Source organism: Cylas formicarius, unplaced genomic scaffold (assembly GCF_029955315.1).
Source record: "Cylas formicarius isolate icCylForm1 unplaced genomic scaffold, icCylForm1.1 PGA_scaffold_4__25_contigs__length_36172078, whole genome shotgun sequence".
NCBI classification, from domain to species: domain Eukaryota; kingdom Metazoa; phylum Arthropoda; class Insecta; order Coleoptera; family Brentidae; genus Cylas; species Cylas formicarius.
In genome coordinates this window covers 27,598,724-27,612,290 of record NW_026844334.1, presented here as the reverse complement: position 1 = coordinate 27,612,290, position 13,567 = coordinate 27,598,724, and the positions used below count along the sequence as shown (strand labels likewise).

Below are 13,567 nucleotides of genomic sequence, written 5' to 3'. Positions count from 1 at the left end.
CTCTAAAGTGCCTAACCATGCACAGAACAAACTTGCGGAAAGTGTCCCTTTAAGACGTCAGCTTGGTTACCCATGGCCACGAGGCAGTTCAAACATTGTTTTTAATTGTGTGTTTGTATTAGTTGTAAAGATATAGACATACAATACAATACACCTAAGAATAATAAAGTTATAGGTATCTTGCTTTATAGGATTTATTTCTTTATTCTTCACTTAAGAATGCCTATCGTTCTCGATATACTATAGGTATTTTATAACACAACAATACTCCTTCCTGTTAATTGAGTTCTATCACACAAAATATTTGAAAATATTTTGCCGAATTCTTTTATTTGTAAATAAACATTTTATAAATGAAACAAAATTTTATTAATTATATAGTGAAGCTATACAACCAAGCCTAATAAACACAATATTTTGCTATAAATCAAACTTTCGTAATATTGAGATATAACAACTTTTTGGCAATGTCAGTTTGATCGTTCAAACTGACTTTGTAATTCTTTAATATCGTTGCCAGTCCTACTTTGCTCTGCAGTAAACCAAACCTCAGACCTAAAAAATAATTAATCAAACTTGGGTAATGGAAAGCATCAAGGAGCGATTACCAATGCATTGCCTAGGCCCGTCTCCAAAAGGCAAGAATAAAACATCTGGTCGGTAATCGGGATGGTCTATGTTAAATCGATCAGGATTAAATTTCTCTGGATTGGGATAGAATTCTGGATCGTAATGGAATCCTGTTACTGGTAGCCACACTTTTGTGCCCTTTTCAATAACCAAATCAGATTCCGGAACTGTATATGTCTTTGTACAACGCCTAGGAAGAACTGGAGCTATCGGGTACTTTCTCATTGTTTCTGTAAATCGATATAACGTTGGAAATGGGAAACTGGAAATATCCTCCAGTCACTCACCATTGACAACGTTTTCCAAGTCTGTAATTTCCTGAATAGCTTGATACGACATTTCGTTATTATACTTTTCCAAGCCTTCGACAATGCTTTTCCTTAGTTTAGCTTGTATATCTTGATGTATAGATAATTCGTACAACGCGTGCGTCATGACATCAGAAGATGTTCCAAACCCTCCAATAAAGAAGACAAAGCATTGAGCCGCTAACTCCATGAAGGTCATGGCAGAATGATCGGTTTTTTTCACGGATAAATCGTCGTCTTCCTTAACTTGCCCTTGGTTTTTCAATTGAAGCAGCAGTTGTAAGAAATCTTTGCGAATCACATTGTTTTTCTCTCTGTAATCCACGTTGCTCCTCACCACGTTCACGAAAAAATCTTCAACGTCCTGGTCTATAGCTTTCAGCCGAATCACATCAATCACTGCCTTCGGCAGAATCATCATCATTACCCCCTTTATCTGTTGAGCGAAAGTTTGCTCGGCCAATCTCCGGCCGTACACCCGGAAGTCGGAATTGGGATCTTTCAAGCTGTTGCAATCGATTCCAAACGCGCAACTGCCTATTATGTCCGTAGTAAATCTCGCAAGCACATCTCGCATTTCAACCGGTTCAGCAGTTTTTGAATGATTGTTCATAATAGAATCTAGACCAGAGGAGCACGCTACCATTGTCTGGTACATCATTTTGATTTTACCTAAATATTGAAAAAAAAAATCTACTATTTTAAAATTGTCAACAACAATTTACAAATCTGAATTCATGGTTAGAGTTTAGAGATTTATTTGTAAGTTTAATTCATTCAAGCAGTAGATTAGTGCCCGTTCAAAAATTTCACTATCTCGGAGGTTGTTTACACGACTCAACGGCAGTAGTTATTAAATCATCTTCGGAATTTTGCGCAGCTAATTATTAAAACTTTTAAACAACTTTGTGCTAGAGATACGGCAGTAATCACGAAATCATTATTTGATTTAGATTTAGAAAATAATTTAGAAAAATTTAGTTAGCACTAAACTTGACAGAAATACAGGAGGTGAATGCAAAAAGTTTAAAGGCAACAAGCCTACAATTCTATCTACAATCGAGGTCAGACTTGTTGGAAACCATTTAGCGTAAAAATTGTACATCACTATGATAAAAACAAACTTTTAGAAGTTTCAAATCAAACAAAATGTCCCGTTTGTTTGTTTGTTGTCCAATGAATGATCGAATTCAAAAGGGAAAGTCACTAATACTTTGCTTGACCAGTTTGCAAATTTTAATAAATGTTGTACCAAATTAGAATCTAAAGGTGGGCATAATGTTTTTTTGTCTTTAGATTACGATACCAAGAACAAGGGGTTCACTTCTCGGAAATTGATACAGCCGCAGCATCTGAAACAGGGTAATGAAGAAACGGTTTCTCACGTGTCTTCAAATTGGAATAATATTTTATATTTGTCTACTGCAATGGTAGAGGTGCAATGCAAGAACGGTTTGTGTCACACTGCGCGGACATTATTGGATCCTGGGAGTCAATCGTCTTATATAACTTTATAGCTATGTAATAAATTGTAAAATTTAAATGGTTGTCAAAATGCTTGTATTGTTTAGTAATGTCGCAAATCACTAGTAGTATTCCAGTTATTCCGGTATATAGAACTAGGTTAATGATCCCGGTTAATATAATTTTGCATATCCATCTACTAAAAAATCGGGTAAAATTTATTTAATCATTGGAAGGGGTCTTTTCCATTTTTATTTATGATTTAAATACTCTTACATATGGGTACTCAGATTCTAGTTTTCTCGCAGTAAAGGAGCCTGTATTGTATTGAGAAGACAGGTGTCAAACGAACCTCAAATTTAGAATTCTGTAAGCGATTTAGGAGAAGAGGACTTTTGGAATTGGAGCACAGGAAAATTTGTAAAACTTCAGGTTGTTCAGCTCTATACCCAAGACCAAAGTTGCGCCACTAAAAAGTCCTCCCTTCCTCGCCTCAAACTATCGACTTCAGTTTTGGTCGCTAATTTAATTTCTTTCGCCAAAGTCAGCTATTCTGGTCTTGGTTTTGAATACATGGTCTGACTCCATGGTAGCTCTGGGTTGGATAAGAGCGCCTCCAAATAAATGGAAAACCTACATCGCAAATCGAATGTCTCACATTAAAATTATTCTTCCTCCATTTTCTTGGAGGTTTGTCTCATCACAATTCAACCCAGGTCATATTGCATCGCGTTGTATGCTGCCGGAAGAGCTATTGAATAACTCAATGGGGTTTCACGGTCAAGAGTGGCTACGTCGTTCGCATGTTTACGCTACGACCTTTCCACAAAAATTCTTTTCCTTCTCAGATTTATTTGACAGATTTTCTTCTTTTCCAAAAATTCTTCATATTATCGCTTATGTTTTGCGTTTCTTAGATCTGAAAATAAAACGTCAGTCTGTTGATGTATCAGTGATGACTGAAATTGCATTACATTTCTAATTATTCGTCTTTGTTCGAATCATTCAACAGCAATGTTTTCGGCCTATGCGCAAGTTGTGTCTTGTAATGGACACAGGGTATTCTCAGGGTGGGCGGAAGACTTATTACATCCATGCTTCCATATGACCAAAAAATCTCTGCTCTCTTACCGTTGTTGTTATCACAATAAATACCTGCATCCAGGTTTTCAAACTCTATCATATATGTTGTTACAAAATTTTTGGATTTTTGTTTCGAAACGAGTTATAGGACGGAATTTGTCTCAGTGTTGCTGCTGTTTTCGAGCAAACCCCAAACCGTATATTCCACGTATGGGAAATCTGCCCTCTTATCGCATCTCACAAGTCAAGCCATTTTAGTGTGTTGGTGTCGATATGGCAGGTCCTTTTCAAATTACCATGTCAAAACTACGAGGTGCTAAGGCTCTAAAAGCATATCTTTGTCTTTTTATCTGCTGTTCAGTTCGTGCTATCCACCTTGAGATAGTTTCTGATTTATCAACTGATGCGTTGCGAATCATCATAACGCGCCGAGAAAAACTTTCTGCTCTCCACAGCGATTGTCAAAATTCATAGCCAATATCATCTCAGATGCAGCTATAGAAGAGCAAATTTCTTAGTCATTTAATCCTCCCCCTAGTCCGCACTTCGGTGGTTTGTGGGAAAAGCGCCAAAAACACCTAGTTCGTGTCGTAGGTGACCACATCATGACCTATGAAGAACTCAATAAAGTTTTTGTTCAAATAGAATCAATTGTTAACTCGAGACTCATACGCTCTGTTATTAACGATCGCAATGACATGAGCATGACTTCTTCTTGCAAATGCAGCAGCACTTTTGGCGCCGATGGCACAATGAATATCTCACAAGCCTAAACCAACAAAATAAATGGTGCGACAATCGCCCCAATCTTGATCTGGGCACACTGGTAGTCATAAAAGAGGAAAACACTCCAGGTCTTGACTGGCGTCTTGCGCGTATAGCCGAGGTCTACCCTGGCCCTGATGGCATTGTCAGAGTGGTCAAGGTTCGCACTGCGACTGGTGTCTACTTTTCTGGTGTCTCTTTCTTGAGCTTAACTGGAATGCCGTATCCGCCCACGCCCTTAGGCGCAGGCTTCACTTGAAATCACGGTGAAGCGCTAAATCGGTGGCGCTGACCGTGTCGTTTAAAAGGTAAACTTGAACGCGTCATATCGTATGCGTGGTGATCACCAAACAAACAAACAAACGCGGAAACCCAATATCTAGGGATCACATATATTTTGAAAGTTTTCTTTGAAGTTTTTCTAAATCCTGAATACGAGAGTTGCAGAAGGGCCACCTGACTATGAATCCGAACTCGATCAAACAAAACTTTTATGTTAGTATAATGTAATGAGTTGAAATCTCGAGAGCTAGTTTTGATCAATTTTTAATTTTTCAAACATATTTCATGTCATAATAATAAGTGAAAGACAAGTATGCGATAATGTTGTTGAAAAATTTCAAACATTATAGGTAATATAATTCAAAAGAGTGTATCGTAATTAACTATGTGATGCTTTGCTGAACAAGCTGCTGGCCCGCAAAAATTTCGTTGTTTAAGAATCCCGTATTCAGCCAGCAGCCGTACCTGCGTATTGTCCTATAAGTCGATACGAAAATACCCCTGAAAACTACACAAACATGTGACTCTTTATAAATAACCAATTTAATTGTCTGATTCATAAAATTCTGAGTTATAAGTAGATAGGACGAAATTATTGGGTAAAATATCTCTGCCGAGCCATAAACTTAGAATGTCAGGATTCATTACTATTTTACAGCTAGGTATGGATAATACTGTTTTTTCTTTAAATGTTGCCATTGAATATAGGTTAGAAAAATAAAGCATTTGGCAAAATTGCCATTATTATTTACTATTGGGCGGCGGTGTTGGAGTAGGAAGATGATGGTTAGTGAGAATCATGACATTATTGGTCATTTTAGATAATTATCTCTGTCAGATTTAGAATGAAGTTTCTCAAAACTCCGTAATTTACGTTTTTAAAAGTTCATTTTCGCAGGGAAATAAAGAATCGATTACAAGCTGTCTATTTAAAACCGCAAAATAACCAACATAAAAATTTTCTCTGCTTCCTACTCACGGTCACGAGTCAGTTCACATAGTTTTTAATTGTGTCGTGTTAGTTTGTATTAGTTATAAAAATATAGACATACAATACAATACACATAGCAATAATAAATTTATAAGTATCTTGCTTTATCGGATTTATTTAAGTTAAGAATGCTTATCGTTCCCGATGTACTAGAGGTATTTTACAACATTTTATAAATGGAACCAACTGAATTTAACAGTCACTATTCTTACTATTTTAATTAAAATTTATATAATTAATTATCAGCGAAACTATACAACCAAGCCTGATAAACTCTTTATTAATCGTAATTTTAAAATTAGACAGAGATCAATAAAATGTCTAGCCGCCCACAATAGTTTGCTATAAATCAAACTTTCGTAATATTGAGATATAACAACTTTGTGGCAATGACAGTTTGATCGTTGAAACTTACTTTGTAATTCTTTAATATCGTTACCAGTCCCACTTTGCTCTGCAGTATACCAAACCTCAGACCTAAAAAATAATTAAACAAATCCTGATAATGGAAAACATCACTAATTCCATAAATGCATTGCCTAGGCCCTTCTCCAAAAGGCAAAAATAAAACATCTGGCCGGTAATCGGAATTGTCTCCATTAAATCAATCAGGATTAAATTTCTCGGGATTGGGATAGAATTCTGGATCGTAATGGAATCCTGTTAGTGATAAATTGGTTAAGGCTTTCGCGGCCCGTTGATAAGCTATTATCTTGGTTCGGGTTTAAAGGCCGTCGTCGATTGGAATTACTTCCTAACGTTTCGCTAGCATGAGTGGCGAGCTTCTTCAGAGGTCCTTCCATCTCCGATGTTGGACGTAGACTGACGATTTCTCCTGCGCAGGTTGTATTTATGCCGATTGGTGGTGGGCGGGACTTGTTCCGCTTCGGTTGGTCTCGGGATATCGATCGGTACTGCTCGGGCGTTCCTAAGGATCGGGTTCCAGATTTGGTTGAGTCTAAGGGTCTCCTCCTTTCGGTTGAAATTGTGTGGGTGTTTTTGTATCTCAATGGCTTCCCTGACTAGTCTGTTGTGATAGCCGTTGACCGATGCTAGTAACTTACAGCTCTCAAAGTGTATCCTGTGTTCCCCGCTGCCCAGTGCGTGTTCAGCTACTGCAGACTTCTCTGTATGTCCTAGCCTGCAGCTTGCTTTATGCTCCTTAAGTCTCGTTCCCATTGATCTCTTGGTAGTCCCGATGTAGACCTTTCCGCATGAACACGGAATGCGGTAGACTCCTGCAGCTGAAAGTGAGCCCCTCTTGTCCTTCGCTGACCTGATGGTCTGCTGGATCTTCTTTGTAGGCTTAAAGATTGTTTTGATGTCGTGTCTTTTCAATACTCTGCCAATCCTGTCGGTGACACTCGGAATATACGGCAGATATGCGTGGGAGGTGGAGGGTCGTTGTTCGGTATCCCGTGATCTTGATGATCTTGAGTTCATTGATCTCTCAATCTCCCTCTTGCTGTAGCCATTTGCCTCGAACGCAGTTTTTAAGTGTTCAAGTTCCATCTGGAGGCTCTCCGGTTCGCAAATCCTTCGGCCTCGTTCAGTCAGGGTTCTGATAACCCCATACTTTTGACTTGGGTGATGGTTGGATAGAGCATGCAGGTATCTGTCCGTATGGGTTGGTTTTCTGTAAACTGTGTGGCCCAGCTTCTTACCTCGCTTCCTCACTAGTACGTCCTAGAATGCAAGTTGTTGGTCATTTTCAGTCTCCATAGTAAACTGGATGCTGGAATGCTGACTGTTGAGATGCTGCAGAAAGTTGTTGAGCTTGTCCATACCATGTTTCCAAATCACGAAGGTGTCATCCACGTACCGGAACCACGTTGCTGGCTTGTACTCTGAGGTCTCGATCGCTTTTTCCTCAAAGTGTTCCATGAATAAGTTGGCTATAACCGGGCTTAGTGGGCTTCCCATTGCCACTCCGTCCACCTGTTCGTAGAAGTTTCCCTTCCACACAAAATAGCTACCGGTCAGACAGACTTCAAAAAGTTTGCAAATATCGACAGGAAATATCCTGTTCACCAGGTCCAAGCAACTCTTCAGAGGTACTTTGGTAAACAGTGAGACGACGTCGAAGCTCACAAGGATGTCGTTTTGTTCAATATTGATGCCTTGAATCTTGCCCACGAAGTCGGTGGAGTCCTTGATGTAACTGGTGCCGTGTCCTACGTGTGGTTGGAGCAGCGATGCCAAGTGTTTAGCCAAGTATTACTTGGCTAAACACTTGGCGCAAGATTCAAGGCATCAATATTGAACAAAACGACATCCTTGTGAGCTTCGACGTCGTCTCACTGTTTACCAAAGTACCTCTGAAGAGTTGCTTGGACCTGGTGAACAGGATATTTCCTGTCGATATTTGCAAACTTTTTGAAGTCTGTCTGACCGGTAGCTATTTTGTGTGGAAGGGAAACTTCTACGAACAGGTGGACGGAGTGGCAATGGGAAGCCCACTAAGCCCGGTTATAGCCAACTTATTTATGGAACACTTTGAGGAAAAAGCGATAACTTGACCTTGGTTTTTGAAATGGAGTAGTAGTTGCAAGAAATCCTTGCGAATCACATTGTTTTTCTCTCTGTAATCCACGTTGCTTTTCACTACAATCAAGAAAAAATCTTCAACATCCTGGTCCATTGATTTCAGCCCTTCGGCAGAATCATCGTAATTACCCCTTTAATGGATCGAGCTCTTCATTAAAATACATCCCGCGATTTATAAAAGACTCGAAATCTTTAATTAATATGGTTTTGGCCAACTGTGGATCCGTAACGAATAATACACTTACCGAGTGGGAATAAAATCAGCCATATTTTACGTTTTTGCTTTTGAAATACGTGTAACAATAACTCTTTCATATTGCCAAAAAACTACAAGATTTATCACCATAACTGTAAGACATATCATTTAACCTATCACTTAATGAAATATCATTTAATTTAAGTTTTTCAAATTTGACATAACTTACAGAATATATTATGAAGAGAAAAACAATTTTTTAAAATTTTATTTAAATGTTTTAAATGTGGAAGGTGTCTGTAACTTCAGAAACAAAACAGTTTTTAAAATGTTGGTATACCTAAGTGGTGAAATTTTGGAAATAATCGCCAGAATTCGTAAAAGTAATATTATCTTGAAATATTTCTATTAGTTAATAATGGCATTAATGTATGTTTAGCAGTTTGTTTTAAAACGGAAGCTAAAGGTTTATGATTCTCTAGTTCATATTTACATAAACATAAATTAAAATGGAGCAAAATAATTACTTCTACGCAATTTTGATAAATGTTATTATGGACAATTTTTTAATTTTCTATAGAAGGGATAACATCCCGGAATAATTTTTAATCACATCGCGTAGGTTTAACAACAATATGAATGTGAAATAATGAAATGTACCCTTTTTGGAGAAAATTAAGAAAAGAAAGTTAAGTTAAAGTTCAGATGTGGAAAAGTATTAAACAAAAATAATCAGATGAAAGCAGTAAAGTAGTGAAAACAGACTCAAATAACCAAGCACACAAATTTTCAAAAATTATCTCTTTCTGGTTATCGGTCCATCATCATCGGTTACACGATCGACTACCCTCCAAAAATAACAGATTGTAGGGCATACTTTGGGTTTGCTGTATATTATTTTAATACACAATTTGGTGCACAGTTTTCAGATTTTTGGTATGGTTCTTAGAAAGTCCAAGGATGGAAAAAATATAAAGTCTCTCCCATTTATGATAGATCACTATTATAGTGATCGTTTAGATGGCTAAGATTGCGAACATATCGTTTAAGGTATCTAAAATCAAATAAAACAAACATTACTGACAAAATTACCAAAAATTACTAATCGAGATGTTTTATATTCAAAAGTCTTATCAACAGTTCATTGTTTCGTAAAACGTGTAGATAAGGAATTTATTCTTTTTGTTTAATTTTTGTTTAATTAGGTAATTCTGTTGTACATATAAATTTAATATATCTAAAATTACTTAAATTTTACGAGTATGGGTAGATTTTAATTTATTTTTTCTCGACAAGATTTTTTTAGGTGTCAAAACTAAACAGAAACAAAGACACCTTTAAGCAATCGGTAAATTGTCCAGTTCCAGTGTATCTTTTGGACCCGTCCATTTACCACACTATACCATGAAGCATAATAATATTTTCTCGCGCACAGTCAGTCGTCCTTTATAGAAATCTTCACTTTATATGATACATGGAACCATAAGGTAGCATGATTCCTATCAACTTTTCAATTTTCCAGAAACTTCATTCTAAGGGCCACTCTGCTGGCCTCGAGGCACAAAATGTGGTCCTGAACTAAAACTCGATGATGAAACACTTCCTATGTCCTCCTTTGATTCTTTCTGAATTGCTTTAAACAATGATATGCTGCACTGGCCTAACATGTCGCTGATTGCTACTCTATTTGCAGGTTCAGAATTAGACGCAAAAATTATACTTGCCAGCTTATCCATTACAGTTCAAAATTACAGTGATTATTACTGTTTTTTTTTTATTTTTTGCCCGTATGCTAGTGACAATATGTGGAACTACATGAGGCCTCATTCGAGCTGCAAAATAACTTAGTTTGTATTTGTAAGCTTTCTCTTGAGGCAGCAAACCATTTTCTCTTCCGTTTCGCAGTACATCATGAATTGCTTTTCGAAACATTTGCAAAACTGCAGTACCCAAAACAACTTTTTTATTTTATTTCACAAATAGATATTTATAAACATCGGAAAATAAATATAAGAACTGACATGACGGGGTGCTAACCTCGATACGGATGCATTTTCTAGCCTTCCTTAATTTTAATTTGCATTTAGTTTTGTTATTAATTATTGAAATTTCACGCCTTATTAGGCCATATAGTCAATTGAATTTTATAAAACTTCCTATTATTATTGCTAAAGAAAAAGGAAAGTAGTATAGAAAAAGGAATAATAAGATGTACATCTTTTTATTAATTAATAAACCAAACCGATTTGAAAGCAGGTACTAGCGCTGTACTCTAGATTGTCGTAAATTGTTTGAATTGACGAGTCGTATTAAAATTGACAATAAAGGTATTATGTTATCGTTATAAAACCTTATCGTTATTAATTGTTTTCGTATTCTTTAAACATCGAAAGGAATGATAAAGAGCGTTTTAAAAGGCATTTTTTAAAAATGCTAATGATTAAAATTGTTCTCAAGCTGTATACACGCGTAAAACTTGACAATGAAATTTTAAATCTTATATCCTTATATATATATATATATATATATATATATATATATATATATATATATATATATATATATATATATTAGTATTGGTATTGGGTATAGCTTGCTTTGGTGCTTAGGTATTCTTGATGCGAATTTTATATGTAGAAATATGTAGGATTTTTGAGTATTAAATAAAAAACTTTTTAGTTCATTATCCTTGAGTAAGTCAATAATAGTTTAGGTTTAAAAATGATTATTATTAATATAGCAACAAAACATCCGAAAATGTAATTCAAAATGGGGTTTCACTACTACTACTTTTGAAAGCGATGGCAGATCAAATTTCAGTTCCTACCAAGTTTGGTCAAAGGAAATGGTGTATCTCTATTTCAACAAAGTTGTGATATTAGAGAGCATTTGTACTGATGAAATATTGACATTTTAAGTAATAGAGTTAATCGAAGATATCGGTCACATAGTTGCAGTAGATTTGAGCAAAGCGAATTCGTATTGCCGCCTAACTTAAAACTATCATGCGAAATTTTCTTTCTATTACTCAGAATTCCGAGAACAAAGGTCCATGTATAATCCCGCCATTTCTGGCACGATTGTGTCGGTCTTGGCTTGTCTGAAACAGTGATTTTAATAAAATGAGTCGTTTCTTATTTATGTCAAGTTTTTCGTATGCGCGAACTGAGCACAAAGGCGGGCAATAATTTTCTTCTAAGCGGCGCAGTCTTGGAAACCATTCTACGCCTCTTGAGGGGATGTTTGCCAGCAGCATCCCGTCGTAAATCAAATCACGAGGATTATTTATAGGGTCCATTGTTTTTCGTCATTAACAATGACAGAAATTGTGTTTTTTTTTGTTATTTTTAGAGCAGTGGCGGTAGTAGAAGTTTTTGGTTTATGTTGTAAAGTAAGTGCCCTTATTAAGGCCTATCTAATTTAGGCCCCCAAAAAACTATTTTCACCTTTTCGTGTCGTGACAGCATTCTTTGAGGCCTGAGTCTTTAACAGAACCACCTGCAATATCGATATATTAACCAAATTGACTAAAAAATAAGTATAATAAATAATTATCGGAGGGCGTTATTTGGAACTATTGGCTCAAATAAAGCCAACATATGTTCCAAATAAGACCCATATTTGTTCCAAATAAGGCCAGAATGTAGAAAAAAAATTTTGAAAATGTTTCCTTAAAAACTTTATGCCGTTTACCGCACATGTTGCATAATATACTATTCCACTATGAATCGGACTTTTGAAATATTTACATATACCAATTTTCTGTCAATATTACGTTTATCGTTCAAACATTCCCTAAGATGGTGGCCAATCCTACTTTAATCTACAGTAAACCAAATCTCTGGTCTGGAAAATAATTAAATTAAAAACAAACCAAGCCATGGTAGTAGAAACTATCACTCAGTTCTTACCAATGTATTGTCTGGAACCATCTCCAAATGGTAAAAATAAAAGTTGAGGTCTGTAATTGGGATTATTCTCGTAAAATCGATCAATATTAAATTTTGCACGATCGGTATAGAGTTCTAGATTGCAACGGAATCCACTTTTTTGTACCCTTTGCAATTACCAAATTACAACGCATCGAAAGAACTGGAGCTATCGGGTACTTTCTCATAGCTTCTGTCAATCACATTCCAGATCTGTAATTTCTTCAATATCTTCATACAAAATTAAGTTATTATATTTTGCCAAGCCTTTAGCGTGCGGCATGATATCGGTAGAAGTTCCAAACCCAAAAAAGAACATGAAGAATTCTGAAGCTAGGTCAATAAAACTCATGGCAGATAGATAGATCCTCGTCATTCTCAATTTGAAATAGGTTTTTTAATTGAAGCAGTAGTTGCAAAAAATCTTTACGAATCACGTTGGTTTTTCTCTGTATTCCATATTACCATTGACCATGAGATGCTCTCGGACCTCCGAGAGTGTGACGTGGGTTTTACGGAGGTAAATAAGGCACAAAATATGCAAACTACCAAAGCTTTACTGAAAGTAACACTACAAAAAGAAACAATAATAAACGCGGAACTTTCTTTATCCCCAGGAACACCGTCCTGTGGCACGTCTTCCGCCCGTCTATCCCACGAACCGACTTTTTAAATGGGGATCGCAAATATCCCCTCTTGCGGCACTTCACATTTTAATCGCGCACCACAACCACCTTCAAGAAAAAATCTTCAACATCGTGATCCATGCCTTTCTAACCGATCGCAACCATCATTTGCTTTGCACAGCGCTTTAGCTGCTGCCCGAATGTTCGTTCCGTCAAACTGCGTCCGTACAACCAAAAGTCGGAATTTTGATCTTTTAAGCTGTTACAATCCATTATAAACGCACATTTAAAGTCCAGTCAGAGAAATTGTTCAACGTCATAGCATGACATCTTCATCTAGTTCATCACTTGACATACATTGACACAAGATTTTTGTTTGTCAGTTTTGAAATCCGTGTAAAAAGCCGTGACAAGATCAAAATTTTTTAATTCAGCGGATAATTAAATCGTTTCAAAATGCCCCAACAATTTGGTGAAAAAAAGCAAGCCCTTATTTTAAAACTCGAAAAAAAAGAGTGGAAAACGCTGTACACAATGTACTCTTTCCATACTTGAAACCATATCATTTTTATAAATGAAATTTCTAATGTATGTTAATTAGGTAGGTACTTATTATGTCTTATTGTAGTTATTGTATTGTAGGTCTTGTTGTCGATGCATTAAATTTTTCTCTAAGATCGATGGATAAGGTTGTTTCTGGAGGCAGCCATATTGCAACACACGGAACACTCATTTATAAAGAACAT

The 13,567-nt window shown here is 36.4% G+C and overlaps 1 protein-coding gene across 1 annotated transcript in view; it reads right to left on the bottom strand.

Annotated features, from left to right (window-relative positions):
- Positions 1-391: 391 nt before the first annotated feature.
- LOC132701428 (cytochrome P450 6A1-like) overlaps positions 392-13,567 on the bottom strand; it is a 39,291-nt gene continuing 26,115 nt past the window's right edge. Inside the window, exons 2-6 of the mRNA XM_060669308.1 lie at positions 8,200-8,310; positions 5,939-6,000; positions 918-1,610; positions 609-860; positions 392-555 (exon numbers count right to left, since the gene is read on the bottom strand). Coding sequence (XP_060525291.1) covers positions 428-555; positions 609-860; positions 918-1,610; positions 5,939-6,000; positions 8,200-8,310 — 1,246 coding nt within the window. The 3' untranslated portion in view covers positions 392-427. The remainder of the gene's footprint in view (positions 556-608; positions 861-917; positions 1,611-5,938; positions 6,001-8,199; positions 8,311-13,567) is intronic.